A 20,952-nucleotide genomic window follows, 5' to 3' on the forward strand; every position below is an offset into this window, starting at 1 on the left:
GCCCCATGTCGCAAGGATCTGTACACGATTCCTAGAAGCTGAAAATGTTCCAGTTCTTCCATGGCCTGCACACTCACCAGAAATGTCACCCATTTAGCATGTTTGGGCTGCTCTGGATAGCCCTGTACGACAGCGTGTTCCAGTTCCCGCCAATATCCAGAATCTTCGCACAGCCATTGAAGAGGAGTGGGACAACATTCCAAAGACCACAATCAACAGCCTGATCAACTCTATGCGAAGGAGATGTGTCGCACTGCATGAGGCAAATGGTGGTCGCACCAGATACTGACTGGTTTTCTGATCCACGGCACTTTTTTTTAAGGCGTCTGTGACCAAGAGATGCAATTCTTTATTCCCAGTCATGTGAAATCCATACATTAGGGTCTAACTTATTTATTTAGCTAATTTCCTTATATGAACTATACCTCAGTAAAGTCTAAGAAAACACCAGACATTTCTTTTGAAATACTCTTGTTATATCTTGTTCTTGAGTTCCAGCAATTTAACATCACATTTTACTCAGTTTTGTTTACTCCACCCTACTATATTCAATGTAGTGCTTTGGCACATTTAGTGGCTATTTTTTTAATTCCAAAAGTTAATTGTTTTTCTTAAAATGGATTGCCATGATTGTCCCATTATATTATACAATTTGCCCCAGTCTATATAACATAACATTCAAATATAGAATTTCAAATGGCAAAAAAAAAAAATCAACAACTAAAATTGTAGATCCATTTCTCTACATTGTACTTTAAGGCTCCTTTAACACATACTTTCAACATAGACATGGAATACAAAAATCAACATAGAAAAAGCATAACTGTATATTGAAGTGTACATGAATAGAAAAAAATCTAATAAAAACATTGAGGACAAATTATTTTCTATCTGAAAATGATCCAGTTTCACTTGTTTCTGGGCAAAGTAAAACAGTTCTTTCCTCCTCCATGACAAGATGTCATGTCCATGTTGGGTCATTCTTTTGCATTGTGTTGATGAATGTTGTGATGAATTCAAGGCACTCCAAGTCCATTCCTGCGTTGCCGTTATCTTATCCTGGTAAAGAGGTTTAAAACTGACACCGATTCCTGAATAAAAAGAGGAAAAAGTTCATTTAAAATCACAGGACAACAAGAAAGTAAAACATAGACACGTACTGTAATTTTAAGAGCAGATTTGAGTGTAGTGTGTACTGTACAGAAATGTGAAAAAAACTCCACTTTTGCACCTTTGTTGACCGTGTTTTACTAAAGAGATTCCAGAAGCGTAGCGTTTCATCACCAGCCCCTGTGACGATGGCCTCACCATCAGGAGACATTGCCTTCATAGTGCAGGGGATAGACAATATCAGAACATTAGGAAAAGCTAGGAGGTTAGGAACATCAAAACAAGACAATGTTACTTACCAGGTAGAGCACCCTGTACGAGTGTCCGGTAAGCTTGGCTACTTGACTGAGTGCAGGATATTTCCACACCAGGATCTGATTCTGAGAGTAACCATGTGTGCTGACCTATAGAAAAGGGAGAGTGTCACCAGACCATCAAAGTGCCATCAAGGTTTAAATAACGTTATAGGATCACCATCACAACACTGAGTGGTACGTACCAGTTCATTGGCATGTTTCGACCATGCCAGGTTGCAGACCTGCGAGCCTGTGTCCATGCACTGCAGTGGCTGTGCGGTGAGCGTGTTCCAGAAGCGAATGCAGCGGTCAGCCGTTCCTCCCCCAGATGCCAGCAGCCCGTGCTGGTGGGGGGACCAGGCGATGGCTTTGACTGCAGCTAGGTGATCCGTGTACTGCTGCACTGGTGCCGTACTAGAGTGGTTCCACACAAGCAGCTGAGAGAAATGCAGGCCATAACCAGAACAGACATGCATGGTTGGTGAGGTTGTCATGTTATGTAAACTTGGCTAATCTATGTTAAAAGCCATATCTGAGGGTTGTGGACACAGAGTCATGATATATGCTATTATACCTTATTGTCATTGCCCCCAGATGCAAGCAGCTGGTGGTCTGTACTCCACTTCAGACCACACACTTCCTGCCGGTGACCCTGCAACTGACGGTCAGACTGGAGAGGTGGTGTGCGAATGTCCCTCTGCAGGATCATACGGTCTCGACTACCTGATGACAACTGGTCTGCGTTCCATGCCAGTGCACCTGTGGAAGATCAGACATGGGAATGGTGAGGGAGAGACCGATGAAATGAACAACTAGTATGCTACATCTATAACAGGGAATTTCCACTGAGTGCTCACCAACTCTAGCAGTGTGACCCTCTAGTGTAAAGAGCTTTTTGCCAGCGGCTGCATCCCAGATCTGTACGTAGCCTTTGTGAGTCCCCACCGCCACATGATTGCCCTGAATCAGAAACGCACAGCATTGGAGTCAGCAAACCACACACACAAAAAACACCTAGAGCAAGTAAAAAGTGTTATGGTGGGATTTACAAATGGCAGATTATATGGAGTTGAACTCACTCTCTCTGACCAGCCCACGGACGTAACAGAATTTCCCTCCACTGATAAGTCACACAGACGAGTTACCTGGAAAGACAAATCAATGCTCTCTGAGGGTTTGTATAGAAATGAACACCATGTGTAATGAGAGGCTAATTAAATCATATGCACATGTATTAGTCACACAAGCAGTACCTGGCTGGTGCAGGCACTCCAGAGATAGACGCATGTGCCTAAGCCAACACTCAGCACATTTAAAGCAGACCAGTCCACAAGGTTGAGGTAGAAGTCATCCTGTAGTTCTGGAGCATCCAAGACCTTGAATGGGATCTTTGAGATTTTACGAGTCTGCTTCCTGGGTGACCGTAGCAACTTCTGACTGCACAGAAAGAAAACAAACCAAATGAAAAAACATTGATTTGAAGTTAACAGTAACCACCCTGCAACTTTACAGAGACACCAACTTATGAATTTACCTTTTGCTACTGACAGGTGACAATGAGTAGGGAGAGATGCCATTGTCCTCATCTGTTGTGCTCCTAGCACTGAGAGAGTACTGCACATAAAGGAAAAGATTTGGGTCAGACCTTGCTCCAGAATAACTTCATGTAGCTTGGAAACAAATGAGATTCTTACACTGAAGAGACTCCTCTTTTCCGGCGTGGATGGCTGCAACCGTCTGTCCTCTGTCTGGGGGTCCTGAACTTTGTCAATGCCTGCTCCGAGCAGCTCATTTTTCAGCAAAGCAGAGTAGGCCAGCCCATCTGCTAATTCAGAACCACAGTTACATTAACTACTATAATGTATGCCGTTCTTAAATGTTAGTAATTTCATCTGATGTGGCATAGTTTGTTATGTAACTTACCTTTGCTGCTATCAGATGTCGCATCCTTTGTTTTTCGATTCTGACTTGGTGATTTCTCATTCTCCTAAAAACACAGATCACATAAACATTTCTCTATGAGCTGACTAAATGTGTCAATAAAAGAAGCTATAGTGAGTTAATGTATTATAATTGATAGGGTATTAAAGAGGTTTAAGTGACATATACATTGATCCTGTGGAAGTTGATGTTCCAGTTGGCTCCTGCACGGGATGGGATGAACCTGTCACCATGTTTGCTGGGAGAGGACATTGGGGAGTTGTTGGGCGTCAGGTTTCGCATCACCTCGGTCACCTTCTGTATAATGACAACATGTAAAATAATGACTAATGATGAATCATGACAGGTAAATGGAGAACCAACAAGTGCCAGCGCCCTTTTAAAATAACATTGTTCTAATAGTATGGTCATCACTGCACCACGTTGGTTAGGTGAGACACACCTTCCTTTTAATAACACTTCAGAAATGTTCCCAGTAATATAATAAAAGCGAGAGTGGCATGATAATGAATACTCACAATGGGGCTGGTGTTTTCGTTCTGAATGTTGATCTGCCGAAGCAGGCGACGCTGATACTCTTGGTCCATAGTAGTGGTAGTGCCTCGCTGGCTGGATCTTGATTGGAAAGCCACAGTTAAAAGAGCAGTCTACTACTGGCACTGATCCTCTGCACATTGCATGCCAGATATTTTTTTAACCAAGTTAACAGAAACAACACCACCAAATAAACGAGGGTTCAGTCTACGTCGATGACGTTTCACTAAACCATAGATAGCTAGCTAACTTCACTAAGGTCCGGAAGAATAGACAGGGAGCCTTCCCGTCTGCTTGGTAACGTTAGCAAGCTAAGTTAACTCTGATAAGCTACCAAATACCACACACAACGCCTTGGACACGGAAGTAAATATTTTTAAATCGAGTGCAGGTGTCAGGACACACCAGTATAATTTTTCTCTTATTCACGAGCAACTGAGGAGCAATAATGTAGAATGAAATAAGTACAAGTTCTGTGTGCTAGCTAGTTAACGTTAGCCGGCTAGCATAAAATATTACTGACCAAATTGCAATGCATTGTGGGAAATGTTTACGTAGCTAAGCTGTTCAAATCAAAACACTGAACAGTCACACGTTGTTGCCAGAGGAGAAGAATGCTGCTGCAGCTAGCTAACGTCCGTTTGGTGAATTCTGAAAACGCACATAAGCTATGTCGTTAGGTTAGCTAATCAACGTAGCTACTTCCTTTGCTAACAGTAAACACAGGTTAGCAAGCAAAGAGTTTAGCCAAATAATACTCATAACCAGAGCCATCTATGTATCTTAATACATGGATGTGCTGATAACACCCATGGAATTATAATGAGTTACGTTATCTAGCTCAAATTGAGCTTGAAAACATATCAGTTAGCTGCATGCATGTCTCCATTTTGATGCTGTAACGTTAGCTAGATTCGACACTTAAGCCATGGAGAGTTCTATGAAAAAAGCTGTTGTGGAACGGAGGTCGAGGCTTCTGTATCTGTCCATGAGACGTAGAGAGAAGATTAGGAAAGCCATCATGGATAAACGGATGGAAATCCAACGGCATATCAGACATAGAATGTATATCCTCAACAAAATGAAGAGGCTTGCACATACAGTAAGTAACAATTTGATGTGGAATCAACCTGACATAAGGTCAAGTGTCTGTATCAAGAGAACACATGCAGTATTTCAAAGCCAAAATCAAATAGCCTAGGTGATTCAAACATCCCAACTTGAACAGTTTTTCAATGAGTAAAAAGTGGCAATTCAAATATCCATAATTGCTATATCTTTTTCTAGTTTCAGCCACCACCAAGCTCACCTTCAAGACCATCCTCCCCATCAAGACCCTCACTCATGAGACATTACTCACCTGCAGAGCCTAAATCAGACTGGTGGGAGAGGGTTGTGACTAAGGAGTTCCATCCTCAAGACTGGCTCAACACATTCCATCTGACCAAGGACACATTTGACCTACTCTGTGACCAGCTCAGACCGGAAGTAAAAGACCCTACCTGTCATGTCTCTCTGGAGAAACGCGTGGCAATGGTTATATTACGGTTGGCCACCAACTTGGACTATCTCTCTATCGGTGACCTACTTGGCACGAGCAGCACCACAGTAATCAAATGTGTACGAGACGTATGCAATATCATTGTGACCGTGCTGAAGCCACTCTTCATTCATCAGCCAAGTGAACAGGAGCTAGAGGAAATTGCTGCTGCGTTCAACACACAGTGGGGTTTCCCTCATTGTGTGGGTGTCATTGATTCTCTTCACATTTCTGTGAAATCTCAAAGCCAAACCAGTGATGGCTGGAACAGCAAAGGATGGCCCTCCACGGTGGTGCAGGGAGTTGTGAATGGACGTGGTCACTTCTGGGACATCCGTGTAGGCTTTTCAGGCAGCACTGATGATGCAACCATACTGCAGGGCTCTGAACTATGGATGTTGGCGAGAGAAGGGGGACTGTCACCTAAGACACCTCACAAACTCATGGGCCAACCTCTTGGCTATGTGCTGTTGGGTGATGCAGCCTTCCCTTTGCAGACCTGGCTGCTCAAATGTTATCCAGAGTCACCTCAACTAACACCTCAGCAACGTACATTTAATACTCAGCTAAGCCAAGCACGGACCCCTATTGAGGTTACCTTTCGTCGCCTGAAAGCCCGCTGGCAGTGCTTAAAGCGCAACAACAGCAATGCTGCCCTGATCCCTGTGATGACTCAGGCATGCTGCATTCTACATAAATGTGTGAGATGAATAATGATCCCTTTATAGAGAAGTGGCTTGAAGAGACGAGCCAAAGCCTTTCCCAGCCTTGTGACCTAGCTCCTGCATGTCTGGATGACTCCAATGGTGAGGCGGTGAGGTCTTTGCTATGCGATTACCTCCATCAGCTACCAGAATCACAGAAGCAGGGCAGTACACATACAGCGCCACCTGACCTGGCAGACTCTCGCCCTGTCACACTCTCTGAGTGTGCTGAAGCAGTCAACATATTAACTACACTAGACTGACAATGTTGATCTGTTACATCTGTAATCCTACTTTTCAAATGCATTGAAAAGTGATGTGTGTGTATGATGTATATTATGGACAGTATGTGCATGTCTGCCATGAAGCATCCATCTTAATTTATATATATATATGGTTACTTGTTTGTTTCCCAACTGACTCAAAGCCCAGATGATAAATGTGAAAATGTTTCTATAAAACTGACCCCTGAAGTATGAGTTGAACAGCACTGATTGACAAAGACAGTATTTACAGGAAACAATTAACATTTTAATATAGTCAACCTACAAAAATGTATAGAAAAGGCTGTTGGTCTAGATGCATATGGAGAGGAATGATCCATGAGGTTGTGGAGTCAGTTACTCAGTGGCTTGCTGCATGATCACAGAACACAGACTCAGCATCTGCAGGTACTCATCTGCACCATCCACTAAACACTTGTCAACCACCTGAAAAATTAGACAAATCAATAAGTCACTACTACTGTAAACTAAGTGCCACATTGATGTAAGTTATGCCATTTTGAAACACCTACTGCCATCTTTTCCGTGATGGCAGACTTCTGCTTGTCATTCAGCTCTTCCTCTATGATGGCTTCGTGTAGCTGGTTGATGATCTGTGTGGCAGCATAGCCCTCATCTACCATGTTCTGTAAGTGGAAGAATGGCCGGGTGATTAGTCTGACAAAAAGCTGCTACATTAAAAGTGTCATGCAGTTAGATTTTCGATCCCTATGTAATGAAGCAGCAATAAAAAGTGAATGTGCATACCCGAACAGCAATCTCTAGTTTTTCAAATGTTCCCTTGTAACAGATTTTGAGCAAATTGTCAATCATCTTGGGAGGAACAACCTTAGAGAGGAATGTGAGCATAGGTGTCAGCAAAGTTGGATACCTCTCTTTTGACTAGGCTGCAGTGCATAAAACAGGCAACTATTGTTGATGAGTGATATACAATAAAAGCACTCACCCCTGCTATCTCTATGACCGCACTCTCCGTGATCTCATTATCTGTGTTCAGCCGTGCAGCACTTTGAAGAAAGGTTATGGCTTTTCTAAGATCCCCTTCTGAAACCTTCACCAACGCTGCAATACCCTGCAGGAAAACAGAATGGAAGACGATTTTTATTAACTTTTATTTAACCAGGGGAAAAACACATATTTCACCTAGGTCTCATTTGCAAATGTGCCCTGGGAACAACAATACAGAAAATAAAATTATACACAATTTAAAAGACAAAATAAATAAATAGTAAATATTATATATACAAAAAAAACCACATTTATCAATATACAAATTCCTTTCTCCTAAACTGACCCAGAGACAACACATCCAAATGAAAAGTTACTTGGAGATTATCCCACATGATAGGGGCCTGATAGGAAAAGACAGATTTACCCAGCTCTGTGGAGTCTCCAGCATTAACCAACCCTGTGTTGTAATCAGAGTTTCTATATTTACACAATGATGTTAAGTAAATTGTAGTTTGAGTTAGGCTTTATAAACAAAAACAGAATAATGAAATGACCTATGTGTTTTTAGCAAGGTCCAACCAACTTTATGATAAAAACATCTAACAGTAAAAACGGTTTGATGTTATAAAATGAAGTGTTTATTTTATTTCACCTTTATTTAACCAGGTAGGCTAGTTGAGAACAAGTTCTCATTTACAACTGCGACCTGGCCAAGAATAAAGCAAAGCAGTTCGACACATACAACAACACAGAGTTACACATGGAATAAACAAACATACAGTCAATAATACAGTAGAAATAAGTCTACATACAGTGTGTGCAAATGAGGTCATGGCCATGGTGGTGAAGTAAATACAATATACCAATTAAACACTGGAGTGATTGATGTGCAGAAGATGAATGTGCAAGTAGAGATACTGGGGTGCAAAGGAGCAAGATAAATAAATACAGTATGGGGGTGAGGTAGTTGGATGGGCTATTTACAGATGGGCTATGTACAGGTGCAGTGATCTGTGAGCTGCTCTGACAGCTGGTGCTTAAAGCTAGTGAGGGAGATATGAGTCTCCAGCTTCAGTGATTTTTGCAGTTCGTTCCAATCATTGGCAGCAGAGAACTGGAAGGAAAGGCGGCCAAAGTAGGAATTGGCTTTGGGGGTGACTAGTGAGATATACTTGCTGGAGCGCGTGCTACGGGTGGGTGCTGCTATGGTGACCAGTGAGCTGAGATAAGGCGTAGCTTTACCTAGCAGAGACTTGTAGATGACCTGGAGCCAGTGGGTTTGGCGACGAGTATGAAGCGAGGGCCAGCCAACGAGAGCATACAGGTCGCAATGGTGGGTAGTATATGGGGCTTTGGTGACAAAACGGATGGCACTGTGATAGACTGCATCCAATTTGTTGAGTAGTGTTGGAGGCTATTTTGTAAATGACATCGCCGAAGTCGAGGATCGGTAGGATGGTCAGTTTTACGAGGGTATGTTTGGCAGCATGAGTGAAGGATGCTTTGTTGCGAAATAAGAATTCTAGATTTCACTTTGGATTGGAGATGCTTAATGTGAGTCTGGAAGGAGTTTACAGTCTAACCAAATACCTAGGTATTTGTAGTTGTCCACATATTCTAAGTCAGAACGGTCCAGAGTAGTGATGCTGGGCGGGCAGGCAGTTGTGGGCAGCGATCGGTTGAAGAGCATGCATTTAAGAGCAGTTGGAGGCAATGGAAGGAGAGTTGTATGGCATTGAAGCTCATCTGGAGGTTAGTTAACACAGTGTCCAAAGAAGGGCCAGAAGTATACAGAATGGTGTCGTCTGTGTAGAGGTGGCTCAAAGAATCACCAGCAGCAAGAGCAACATCATTGATGTATACAGAGAAGAGTCGGCCCGAGAATTGAACCCTGTGGCAACCCCATAGAGACTGCCAGAGGTCCAGACAACTGGCCCTCCGATTTGACACACTGAACTCTATCAGAGAAGTAGTTGGTGAACCAGGCGAGGCAGTCATTTGAGAAACCAAGGCTGTTTAGTCTGCCGATAAGAATGTGGTGATTGACAGAGTCGAAAGCCTTGGCCAGGTCGATGAATACGGCTGCACAGTAATGTCTCTTATCGATGGCGGTTATGATATCGTTTAGGACCTTGAGCGTGGCTGAGGTGCACCCATGACCAGCTCTGAAACCAGATTGCATAGCGGAGAAAGTACGGTGGGATTCGAAATGGTCGGTGATCTGTTTGTTAACTTGGCTTTCGAAGACTTTAGAAAGGCAGGGCAGGATGGATATAGGTCTGTAGCAGTTTAGGTCTAGAGTGTCTCCCTCTTTGAAGAGGGGGATGATCACGGCAGCTTTCCAATCTTTGGGGATCTCAGCCGATACTAAAGAGAGGTTGAACAGGCTAGTAATAGGGGTTGCAACAACTTCGGCAGATCATTTTAGAAAGAGAGGGTCCAGATTGTCTAGCCCGGCTGATTTGTAGGGGTCCAGATTTTGCAGCTCTTTCAGAACATCAGCTATCTGGATTTGGGTGAAGGAGAAATGGGGGAGGCTTGGGCGAGTTGCTGTGGGGGGTGCCGGGCAGTTGACCGGGGTAGGGGTAGCAGGTGCCAAGCATGGCCAGCCGTAGAAAAATGCTTATTGAAATTCTCAATTATAGTGGATTTATCGGTGGTGACAGTGTTTCCTAGCCTCATTGCAGTGGGCAGCTGGGAGGAGGTGCTCTTATTCTCAATGGACTTTACAGTGTCCCAGAACTTTTTTTGAGTTTGTGCTACACGATGCAAATTTCTGTTTGAAAAAGCTAGCCTTTGCTTTCCTAACCGCCTGTTTATATTGGTTCCTAACCTCCCTGAAAAGCTGCATATCACGGGGGCTATTCGATGCTAATGCAGTACGCCACAGGATGTTTTTGCGCTGGTCAAGGGCAGTCAGGTCTGGAGTGAACCAAGGGCTATATCTGTTCCTGGTTCTACATTTTTTTTAATGGAGCATGCTTATTTAAGATGGTGAGGAAAGCACTTTTAAAGAATAACCAGGCATCCTCTAATGACGGGATGAGGTCAATATCATTCCAGGATACCCCGGCCAGGTCGATTAGAAAGGCCTGCTCGCTGAAGTGTTTTAGGGAGCGTTTGACAGTGATGAGGGGTGGTCATTTGACCGCAGACCCATTACGGATGCAGGCAATGATCGCTGAGATCTTGGTTGAAAACAGCAGAGGTGTATTTGGAGGGCAAGTTGGTTAGGATGATATCTATGAGGGTGCCCATGTTTACGGATTTGGGGTTGTACCTGGTAGGTTCATTGATAATTTGTGTGAGATTGAGGGCATCAAGCTTAGATTGTAGGATGGCCGGGGTGTTAAGCATGTCCCAGTTTAGGTCACCTAGCAGCACAAGCTCTGAAGATAGATGGGGGGGCAATCAATTCACATATGGTGTCCAGGACACAGCTGGGGGCAGAGGGTGGTCTATAGCAAGCGGCAACTTGTTTCTGTGTGCTATGATAAATTGTGTCCAAGGGCTTCAAAACACTGGTAGCTGCATTCATGTATATAATATCGCCATAATCTATAACAGAAATAAATGTGGACTGAATATTTGTTTTCTACTATTTAATATAAGGTCCTATTCCTATGGAAGAAGCCCAACTTAATTCTTAATTTCTCGACTAACTCGTCAAAATGCTTTTTAAAAGATAGCTTTACCTCAATCCAGATATTTATAGGCGTGGACACGATCAATTGGGGCACCATCTAACATACTTAAGCATAAATCATCAGTTACATTATTACATGATTTGGAAAATAACATGTACTTGGTTTTACCAGCATTTAGTATCAACTTCTGGTCAACCAAGGCCTTCTGCAAGGTAGTAAAAGCAGATTGAAGAGTCAGAGCCTGAGCTGCCATAGGGGCAGTAGCGTATACAACAGTGTACGCAGATGACAGATGAAAGTTACAGTTTTGTACAGATAGACCAATGCTGTTAATACAAATAGTGAAAAGAACTAGACCAAGAATCGAACCCTGTGTGACACCTTTTGTTATGTCTAGAAATCCTGACTTAACCCCATCAGTAAGTATACACTGTTCTGTCTTTTAAATAATTCTCAAACCAGCTGCAAGCAGTCCGATCTAAGCCAATCATAGAGTTTCTGAATAAGTAAGGTGTGATCCACAGTGTCGAGTGCCTTGGACAGGTCAATGAGGAAGGCAGCACAGTGTTTCTTCGTATCTAAACAATTTATGACATAATTTAAAACCATAGAAGTAGTAGAGATGATACTATGACCTGGTCTGAACCTGGACTGTTTTACATTCAGAAAAGATGTAGCAGTTAAAAGGGATCCAGCTGAGTATTAATCAATGATTCCAGGATTTTTTCTAGGCAAGAGAGTTTGGTAAGGGGACGATAATTATTTAGATCACTCAGGTCGCCACCTTTATGTAGAGGAAGCACATGGGCTGCCTTCCAAACTCTAGGGATAGTACTCAATATAATTGTAAAACAATGATGATGCAGTGTGTGCAGTTGTAATCATTACCTCCTTTGAGTACTTGAGATTCTCCTTGTCACAGATATCCAGCAGGCGCTCTTCTTGGACCTGATTTGCTAGAGGTTTGAAGCGGAATTTGGAGCATCTGGATGTCAAGGGCTCAATAATCCTGGAAATAAAATCAGTCAATTTAAGTTGGCTTAGCTACAGATTTAACATTTATTACATCATATTGTAAAGTGTCTCAAAGAGTTTGTAATGTTATGTAAAAAAAAAAAAATACAACTTATAGATTTCATATTCTAGAGTGCCTCTTGGAATACGAAGCCCAATTGACCTGCTGATGTAGTTGCAGATGAGACAGAAGCGGGTGGTCCGGGACTCCTTCTCCATGGTGCGTCTGAGAGCAGCCTGAGCAGCATTGGTCATTGAGTCAGCCTCATCCAGGATGATGATCTTAAAGGGTGGACATGGTTTCCCACTGTCAGAGGTAAGGAATGGAAAGAGGCTTTAATATCCTAATTTAACATGAACAATATGCTGACTGTTATAGGGGGTAAGGAAGGTACATGCATTATATGATCTGATTTGTTGTGTAGATTGCGCTAGCTACGTGTGTGTTTGGGGGGGTATGTGAATGTAATGAAGGTTAATTAAACTGGTACTTGCTCAGTGCGGTGGCCTGCTACAGTCAGCTGGGCAAATCTCTTGACTTTCTCTCTCACCACCTGAATCCCTCTCTCATCGGAGGCGTTCAGCTCCAGCACTCTCTGTCGGTACAGCTCTGGCCTGTGGAAAGGAACGGAAACTGAAAACTTACTGTGGTGTAGACAATCACTGAAACCCACAAACGCAGATCTGCATCAGTTGGGAGTTGGAATGCAGTAATCTGGAAAGCTGGTGAGTCACTCTCACCCATAAAGTTCCCTGGCTGCAGCCAGGATGGTGGAGGTCTTTCCTGTTCCAGGTGGTCCATAGAACAGTAGATTGGGGAGCTGCAACAGAAATCATGTAATATTCAAACAGAATCCCAGGCAGACAGTATTTACCCTAAGCATATGAAGTCACTACTCATGGAATTGAAGAGGCTACTTACATCAGCGCCCTCTATAGTCTTCTTCAGCACAGCAACCACCTCCTCTTGAAACGCCACCTCTTCCATACATTTTGGTCTACTGTAAACAGCCAAACAAGGGTTTTCAGTGTAGTTGATCAAATTAATGCAGGGTTTTCTATCTGACTAAACATATTAAGCCACTTTAATTATCACCAAGATATTTGTCTGCAGCTACCGAATAGCATTTCTATTCTTTGGGTGTCTGTAATTACATTCTATGAATGAAGATTCTCAAGGGCTTATACTACAGCCGCGGAGAAATTGAACTTACTATTTCTCTACCCAGGGGACAGATTTCTGCTTCTTCTCTCCACTGGTCCCTGTACCTTTCTCTTTCAGAGGTCTGGTGCCTTGAGTTGATGTTCCTTTCAAAAACGCCTGCATGGCTCTTCCTTGAAAATAGGATTTAGAAAACAGATCACTGCCCATTAGTCACTGAGTCTTACTTGACTGTCTTGAGTGTCAAAAAGAGGGACACGTTCACCTCTTTCTTTGACAATCTAGCTAACGTTAGCTAAACAATAACAAGCACCAGCTAGCTCGCAGAACAGTTAGCAAGTAGCAACAGTGCTCAGTAGCTAGCTATATAGCTTTGGTAATAAGAATTAACTTACCCAAAGTTGATTGAAACCAGACTTTACACTTAACTTACACCGTTTAAAATAATTAGGTATATGTAGCTAGATAAAATGCGTTGACATTCGGGATGTGTAATCTGTTGACATGTGTGGTTAATTTCCCGCCCTGACGGTTGTCACTAGTTACTATAGCCACAAAATTAGAATTATGTCTAAAACCACGCCTATTTATAAAATGTATCTTCTTAAAATCAAACCCTAGACGTAACCCTAACCTTAACTGAACGGCTAACCTCATGCCTAACATTACATTAAGATCAAAAAGCATTTTTGTTTTATTTTCATTAATTTTTACAACACAGACAATGTTGACTTTGTGGCTGTTGTAACTAGTGACAACCCGCCCTGATGGAGAAGATGCGACGCCTTCTTCCGCCTACGGTAATCTTTTTCCTCCAATCAGAGAGTTGAGCGACGGTAATGTTTTAATATTCAAGACGTCTTCTTCTCTTCATCCGTCTCCTCATCTAGGGCGGTAGCTCCTGTTGTACTACTATCGAATGATGTATTTAAAATAACATAGTGAGAAAATAAGTAAAATTATGCCATGGCATTGTTTAATACTCGTTTCTTATTGGCTTGAAGGGCATTCTAGAGCGTGCATTATTTTCGTATGACACACGGTATATCGGCACGGTAGAATTTGGCTTTAGTTCATACTTACATGGTTTGAAAGCAAAAGTCGAATTGAAAACATGATTGGTATTGTTGAATTCGATTATCATAATATAAAGCTCGGACTGATGGTTTGGTTACCTAAAATAGCAAGTCTGTTTGATTACCACAGCAACTATTGTAGCTATCTAGTAAACTTGCTAGCTACTTCAGATGTTGAACACATTTCTACTGGCAAATTAATGAACACATTTCTAGTGGCATATGTGTTGAATTATAGCCATGGTATAAAAGGGATAATTATCTCGGGGCTCAATGCTTTCTCTGGAAAATAACGCAACTCCTTGGAAGGTAATTTCAACTCAAGTTTCATCGTCATGGAAAACACCTTTGGCGTCCTTCAACATTATTTTCCATAGAACGCATAGCCCCTCGTTGATTATCCCTTACACATTTTCATTTTGTATGCCTCATCACCAGTCACGACCAGCTGTCAGTTATTCATGATTGTCGCCTGGGGTAATGGAGAGACCATTTCTATTTCTATGGGAGTGACATTAGGGGCGCAGATGTCTATGGGGCGGCTGCTCGATGCTCGTCTCCTAGGCAATCGCCAAGGTCCCAAGGGCAACAACGTGTGGTAAGAAGATAATGCCCTTGGCTTGCATGTTTGCGTTCATCAAAATGTGGGACAGAGTAGTAGAGGGATGGGTTGACCTTATTGTATTGAATCATGCTTTCTTGCATGACATTACACTATTAATACACTCTGTATTAATACAGCCAGTGATGGGGAAGCTACTTTGAAAATATAGGTTACCAAGCTACCATGTTACTTCACAATGGAAGAAGTTGAGCTACACCAAAACTACCCTAAAGAAATATGTTGTTTACTTAGCTAAAGTTGATTCAACCTGTTTTTGCCCAGTGAGTTGTTCCAATAGTTAGATAGACTGCTCATGGTCTGCAAAGTTTGAAACTTTTGATAGATTTAAACAAACTACAGTGTATTCTGAAAGTATTCAGACCCCTTGACCTTTTCCACATTTTGTTACGTTACAGCCTTATTCTAAAATGTATTACATTATTTTAATCAATCTATACACAATACCCCATGATGACAAAGCAAAAACAGGTTTCACAAATGTTTGCAAAATTATGAAAAATAAAAAAACAGAAATATCACATTTAGATAAGTATTCAGACCCTTTACTCAGTACTTTGTTGAAGCACTTTTGGCAGCAATTACAGCCTCAAGTCTTTGGGTATGACGCTACAAGCTTGGCACACCTGTATTTGGGGAGTTTCTCACATTCTTCGGGGCAGACTCTCTCAAGATCTGTCAGTTTGGATAGGGAGCGTCGCTGCACAGCTATTTTCAGGTCCCTCCAGAGATGTTTTTCATCAAGGATATCTCTGTACTTTGCTCCATTCATCTTTCCCTCGAAACTGCCTAGTCTATCAGTCCCTGCTCCTGAAAACATCCCCACAGCCTGATGCTGCCACCACCATGCTTCACCGTAGAAAGAGTGCCAGGTTTCCTCCAGACGTGACACTTGGTATTCAGGCCAAAGACTTCAATCTTGATTTCATCAGACCAGAGAATCTTGTTTCTCATGGTCTGAGTCCTTTAGGTGCCTTTTGGCAAACTCCAAGCAGGCTGTCATGTGTCTTTTACTGAGGAGTGGCTTCCATCTGGCGACTCTACCATAAAGGCCTGATTGGTGGAGTGCTGCAGAGATGGTTGTCTTTCTGGAAGGTTCTCCCATCTCCACAGAGAAATTCTGGAGTTCTGTCAGAGTGACCATCTGCTTCTTGGTCACCTCCATGACCAAGGCTCTTCTCCCCCGATTGCTCAGTTCTAGGAAGAGTCTTGGTGGTTCCAAACTTCTTCCATTTAAGAATGATGGAGGCCACTGTGTTTTTGGGGACCTTCAATGCTGCAGAAATGTTTTGGTACCCTTCCCCAGATCTGTGCCTCGACACAATCCTGTCTCGGAGCTCTACAGACAATTCCTTTGACCTCATGGCTTGGGTTTTGCTCTGACATGCACTGTCAACTGTGGGACCTTATATAGACAGGTATGTACCTTTCCAAATCATGTCCAATCAATTGAATTTACCACAGCTGGACTCCAATCACGTTGTAGAATCATATCAAGTATGATCAATTGAAACAGGATGCTCCTGGGCTCAATTTCGAGTCTCATAGCAAAGGGTCTGAATACTTATGTAAATAAGGTATTTCTATTTTTTATCTTTAATACATTTGCGAAAAATGCAAAAAAACTGTTTTCGCTTTGCCATTATGGGGTATTGTGTGTAGATTGATGAGGATTTTTTAAAATCCATTTTAGAATAAAGCTGTAATCTAACAAAATGTGGAAAAAGTCAAGGGATCCGAATACTTTCCGAATGCACTGTAATTCGAAATCACCATGGTCACAACCATAAACTGTCAACTCCATCTATCTGATGGATAGAATATGAATTTTGGTTCAAATATGTTTTTTTTTATGTATATTTTAGAGTCATAAAGCAACTGAGGAAAAACAAAATGTGTACTTTTTACACCACTTGAATGAAGAAAAATGCAATTTTTGTTAACTCCGTCAGATTTTTGTCTCACGTCAACTCCGTCAGAGTACTGGAAGATCTGATAGAATGGTTATGTTTATATTGGGGATTTTCAAATAGATCATGTTTCATATTATGTGTGGCTCGTCAAATCTGTCACTGATGGCTAACCCCCTTAATATACATTTTATTTGACAATATTCTGAAATAAATGTAAGCACTGATCTGCAACATATGCTTAAACTATTGAAGCATTTGCTGTGCTAGACCTAAGGGATGATGTTTGCTTTATAAATGCCCTGAGTGTACAAAACATTAGGTACACCTTCCTAATATTGAGTTGCACCACCCTTTTGCCATCAGAACAGCCTCATTTTGTTGGGGCATGGACTCTACAAGGTGTCGAAAGAGTTCCACAGGGATGCTAGCCCATGTTGATTCCAGTGCTTCACACAGTTGTGTCAAGTTGGCTGGATGTCCTTTGGGTGGTGGACCATTCTTGATACACACAGGAAACTGTTGAGTGTGAAAAAGCCAGGAGCATTTCAGTTCTTGACACATTCAAACCAGTGCACCTGGCACCTACTACCATACCCCGTTCAAAGGCACTTACATTTTTTGTCTTGCCCATTCCCCCTCTGAATGGAACACATACATAATCCATGTCTCAATTGTCTCAAGGCTTAAAAATCCTTCTTTAACCTACTTCTCCCTGATTGAAGTGGATTTAATAGGTGACATCAGTAAGGGATTATAGCTTTCACCTGGATTTACCTGATCAGTCTATCTATGCCATGGAAAAGCAGGTGTTCCTAATGCTATAAAACAAAACCAAAAAAATATTTGTATTATATAGTTCAATAATCTAATGTTAGACTTAAACAATCAAAGCCTTTAAAAACTTGTTGGACAATAAATGTAGAATTGAAATGTCTTACGGAGTTGACATAAATCCAGTTAGGTGCATTTTATGAAACAAATCTAGAATTAGTAGGTTGTTCCCTTACATGGTGTGATAGCTGATACTTTGGTCTATCAAAATATATATTTCCAATTTTGTTAATATGAATAAAAATATTTGTGAAAAAAACGAGTTGAGATTGTCCCGTTTTTCAAGAGTCCCAGAACTACATATTTAGTTTCTGTACGCTAACAGCCTATTTCAGCCTACACATTTCCATTATTAAAATTGATTACTTGAAAATGAAATCCTTTACTTACAATATTATATTTTAAATGTATATGATATTATTTGATATTATCTGCCATTTAGATTAAGCAGATTTTTTTTAGAAGCAACATTTTCATCATAGCCGAAGTGGTACTGTAGCTCCATTCCAGTGGCTCTATAGCTCCAGGTTTTGTGTTAGTGAATCCATTAGCCCCCTATCTCCCCAAGGCAGGTAGCTGCTCTCTGATTTGCTTCCTGGTGTCTGACTCAGCCTTTATTACAGCAAGCCGAGCATCAGCCTGAAAGCAGTGTTAGCCCCTCCTGATTGGCTCACCCAGTGAGCGTGTGTGTATCCATCCATTATTAAGGACACATACACATACTATGCTAAATTGTATTGCACTTTTTGAGGAAAATATATATTTTTTGTGGAGTTAGAGATATCCGCAGACCCTGAAGTTTCTTCCCTTCTCTCACATCATCTCTGAGGTGCTTTCGGACTGGGAGTGGCACTGTGCTTTGTGTGTGAAGGGTCCTTCAGCCTCCGGTGAGGGAGCGGATTGACAAAGGAGAGTGGTGGAGAGTAGAGCAGAGGAGGGGAGAGAGGAGAGCCAAAGCTGCACACACCCTGAGATGCTCTGCTGGCTAAGAGAGGAGGAGATGTCTCTGCAGGAGTTCCAGCAGCGTGTGGACTGTGTCATCACACATGTCGGTGAGTGTCCTGTCTTCATCCCTCCATCAGCCATCAGCCATCAGCCACACTGGGGGTTGTGGGGAGGGAAGGGGTATGTACCAGGGAGAGAAAGAGGGAGCAGGGAGGTGATACCCAGCAGCTGCTCCCTGGATGGTCTCCCTATTCCAGGCAGTATCCTTAGAAATGCTCAGATATGGAATTGCTTTATAATAGAGATACATGTGTAAATGTATGGTCTAAACTGGTAGAAATGTCAGATTTGGGCTGATCATTATAGCTGCAATTTACATAGTTAGTTCAAGGTCATAGTCAACGTTACACAAATAACCATGAAGTATGTGGTTATATCTAGTGGGATCTGGTATGTGGATTTATATTTTATTATTGTATAGATTCATAATGGACGCATCATGTTCCTCACACCAGTCAGACTTCTCATACTATGCTGGTGTAGTAACTAGTTGTCACAGAATTTCAGAGGGGTGTCATCAGAGAGTGTGATTGTCAAATCAAATCAAAGAGAAATCAAATGTTATTTTGTCACATACACATGGTTAGAAGATGTTAATGCGCATGTAGCGAAATGCTTGTGGTGTAACAAAATACTTGTGATGTAGCGAAATGCTTGTGATGTAGCGAAATGTTTGTGATGTAGCGAAATGCATGTGGTGTAGCAAAATGCTTGTGATGTAGTGAAATGCTTGTGATGTAGCGAAATGCTTGTGGTCCTATGCTCCTATATTGAAAAGGATTTTTCCATTATCTGGAAATCCCATCCCATTCTTATTATGAATTTAATTGTAAATCACTATAACCACATTTAAGCGCTAATATGTATATCATCATGAAGATAGATATACTGTATTTACTGGTATCTATGGGTTTCATTAGCTATTTAATGAAAGTCAATGTTATTAGCCAAAGAAAACAGAAAACCTAATATAAATCTCTTTAGATTCCTATTTCCCCCTCTCTCAATTCCTCTTGTTGACCATCATTTCACATTCTACATCCGGGTCTTCCGGGCTGGGCAGAGGAAGTAGGTTATTGTGCCACGCTGGAGATTGTTACGGAGTGTCTTCTATCATGGCTCTAGTGAGGCAGGCAGTCAGCAGCCATCCATGGGGGAGGGGACCATGCAGGCAGTTACCATAGAAACTGAGATAGCCCAGGCTTGTGTGCATCAGGCCCTATTGATTTATGGAAGCAGCCTCCCCTGTGTTGCTGCTTGCATCTCTCACGCCCCCAATTTATCCGAGACCCCCAATTATCATCAGTGTCATGTTATATGTTGAGCGTTATAGATCGCTGTCGTGATAATACAGTTGAAGTCGGAAGTTTACATACACCTTAGCCAAATACATTTAAACTCAATTTTTCACAATTCCTGACATTTAATCCCAGTAAAAATTCCCTGTCTTAGGTCAGGTAGGATCACCACTTTATTTTAATAATGTGAAATGTCAGAATAATAAGAGAGAATTAATTATTTCAGCTTTTACTTCTTTCATCACATTTCCAGTGGGTCAGAAGTTTATTTACACTCAATTAGTATTTGGTAGCATTGCCTTTAAATTGTTTAACTTGGGTCAAATGTTTTGGGTAGGCTTCCACAAGCTTCCCACAATAAGCTGGGTGAATTTTGGCCCCTTCCTCCTGACATAGCTGGTGTAACTGAGTCAGGTTTGTAGGCCTCCTTGCTCGCACACGCTTTTTCAGTTCTGCCCACAAATTATCTATATGATTGAGGTCAGGGCTTTGTGATGGCCACTCCAATACCTTGACTTTGTTGTCCTTAAGCCATTTTGCCACAACTTTGGAAGTATGCTTGGGGTCATTGTCCATTTGGAAGACCAATTTGCGACCAAGCTTTAACTTCCTGACTGATGTCTTGAGATGTTGCTTCAATATACCCACATAATGTTCCTGCCTCATGATGCCATCTATTTTGTGAAGTGCACCAGTCCCTCCTGCAGCAGAGCACCCCCACAACATGATGCTGCCACCCCCGTGCTTCATGGTTGAGATGGTGTTCTTTGGCTTGCAAGCCTCCCCCTTTTTACTCCAAACATAACGATGGTCATTATGGCCAAACAGTTCCATTTTTGTTTCATCAGACCAGAGGACATTTCTCCAAAAAGTACGATCTTTGTCCCCATGTGCAGTTGCAAACCATAGTCTGGCTTTTTTATGGCGGTTTTTGAGCAGTGGCTTCTTCCATGCTGAGCAGCCTTTCAGGTTATGTCGACATAGGACTCGCTTTACTGTGGATATAGATACTTTTGTACCTGTT

General features: G+C 42.0%; 4 protein-coding genes across 9 annotated transcripts in view; 2 read left to right on the forward strand and 2 right to left on the reverse strand.

Moving 5' to 3' along the window:
- Positions 1-377: 377 nt before the first annotated feature.
- On the reverse strand, positions 378-5,330 carry LOC106613917 (fizzy-related protein homolog). 5 transcript variants are annotated; one of them, XM_014216704.1, is made up of 14 exons: positions 5,242-5,330; positions 3,866-3,962; positions 3,516-3,644; positions 3,330-3,393; positions 3,101-3,228; positions 2,941-3,020; positions 2,660-2,843; positions 2,486-2,551; positions 2,264-2,366; positions 1,981-2,165; positions 1,610-1,843; positions 1,410-1,514; positions 1,232-1,324; positions 378-1,091 (listed from the first exon to the last, which is right to left on the reverse strand). In XM_014216704.1, exons 2-14 carry the CDS (start codon positions 3,932-3,934, stop codon positions 1,050-1,052), a joined length of 1,482 nt encoding a protein of 493 aa, XP_014072179.1. In that variant the 5' UTR covers positions 3,935-3,962; positions 5,242-5,330; the 3' UTR covers positions 378-1,049. The 5 variants fall into 5 exon arrangements, with proteins under 5 accessions (XP_014072179.1, XP_014072177.1, XP_014072178.1 ...); XM_014216702.1 differs by having other exon boundaries at positions 3,101-3,231; XM_014216703.1 differs by lacking the exon at positions 5,242-5,330 and adding an exon at positions 4,405-4,517 and having other exon boundaries at positions 3,101-3,231.
- Positions 4,702-7,377, forward strand: LOC106613919 (protein ANTAGONIST OF LIKE HETEROCHROMATIN PROTEIN 1). Its single transcript, XM_014216706.2, has 2 exons — positions 4,702-4,983; positions 5,169-7,377. Exons 1-2 carry the CDS (start codon positions 4,810-4,812, stop codon positions 6,129-6,131), a joined length of 1,137 nt encoding a protein of 378 aa, XP_014072181.2. The 5' UTR covers positions 4,702-4,809; the 3' UTR covers positions 6,132-7,377.
- On the reverse strand, positions 6,635-13,743 carry rfc4 (replication factor C (activator 1) 4). Of its 2 annotated transcripts, none has more exons than XM_014215727.2 (11): positions 13,579-13,743; positions 13,236-13,352; positions 12,944-13,022; positions 12,763-12,842; positions 12,517-12,636; positions 12,185-12,328; positions 11,896-12,016; positions 7,356-7,481; positions 7,157-7,237; positions 6,922-7,035; positions 6,635-6,835 (listed from the first exon to the last, which is right to left on the reverse strand). In XM_014215727.2, exons 2-11 carry the CDS (start codon positions 13,346-13,348, stop codon positions 6,746-6,748), a joined length of 1,068 nt encoding a protein of 355 aa, XP_014071202.1. In that variant the 5' UTR covers positions 13,349-13,352; positions 13,579-13,743; the 3' UTR covers positions 6,635-6,745.
- A 4,504-nt stretch (positions 13,744-18,247) lies between these two features.
- Positions 18,248-20,952, forward strand: part of mcf2l2 (MCF.2 cell line derived transforming sequence-like 2) — a 139,283-nt gene continuing 136,578 nt past the window's right edge. Inside the window, exon 1 of the mRNA XM_045688610.1 lies at positions 18,248-18,677. Coding sequence (XP_045544566.1) covers positions 18,599-18,677 — 79 coding nt within the window. The 5' untranslated portion in view covers positions 18,248-18,598. The remainder of the gene's footprint in view (positions 18,678-20,952) is intronic.

Source organism: Salmo salar, chromosome ssa10 (assembly GCF_905237065.1).
Source record: "Salmo salar chromosome ssa10, Ssal_v3.1, whole genome shotgun sequence".
Lineage (NCBI taxonomy): Eukaryota > Metazoa > Chordata > Actinopteri > Salmoniformes > Salmonidae > Salmo > Salmo salar.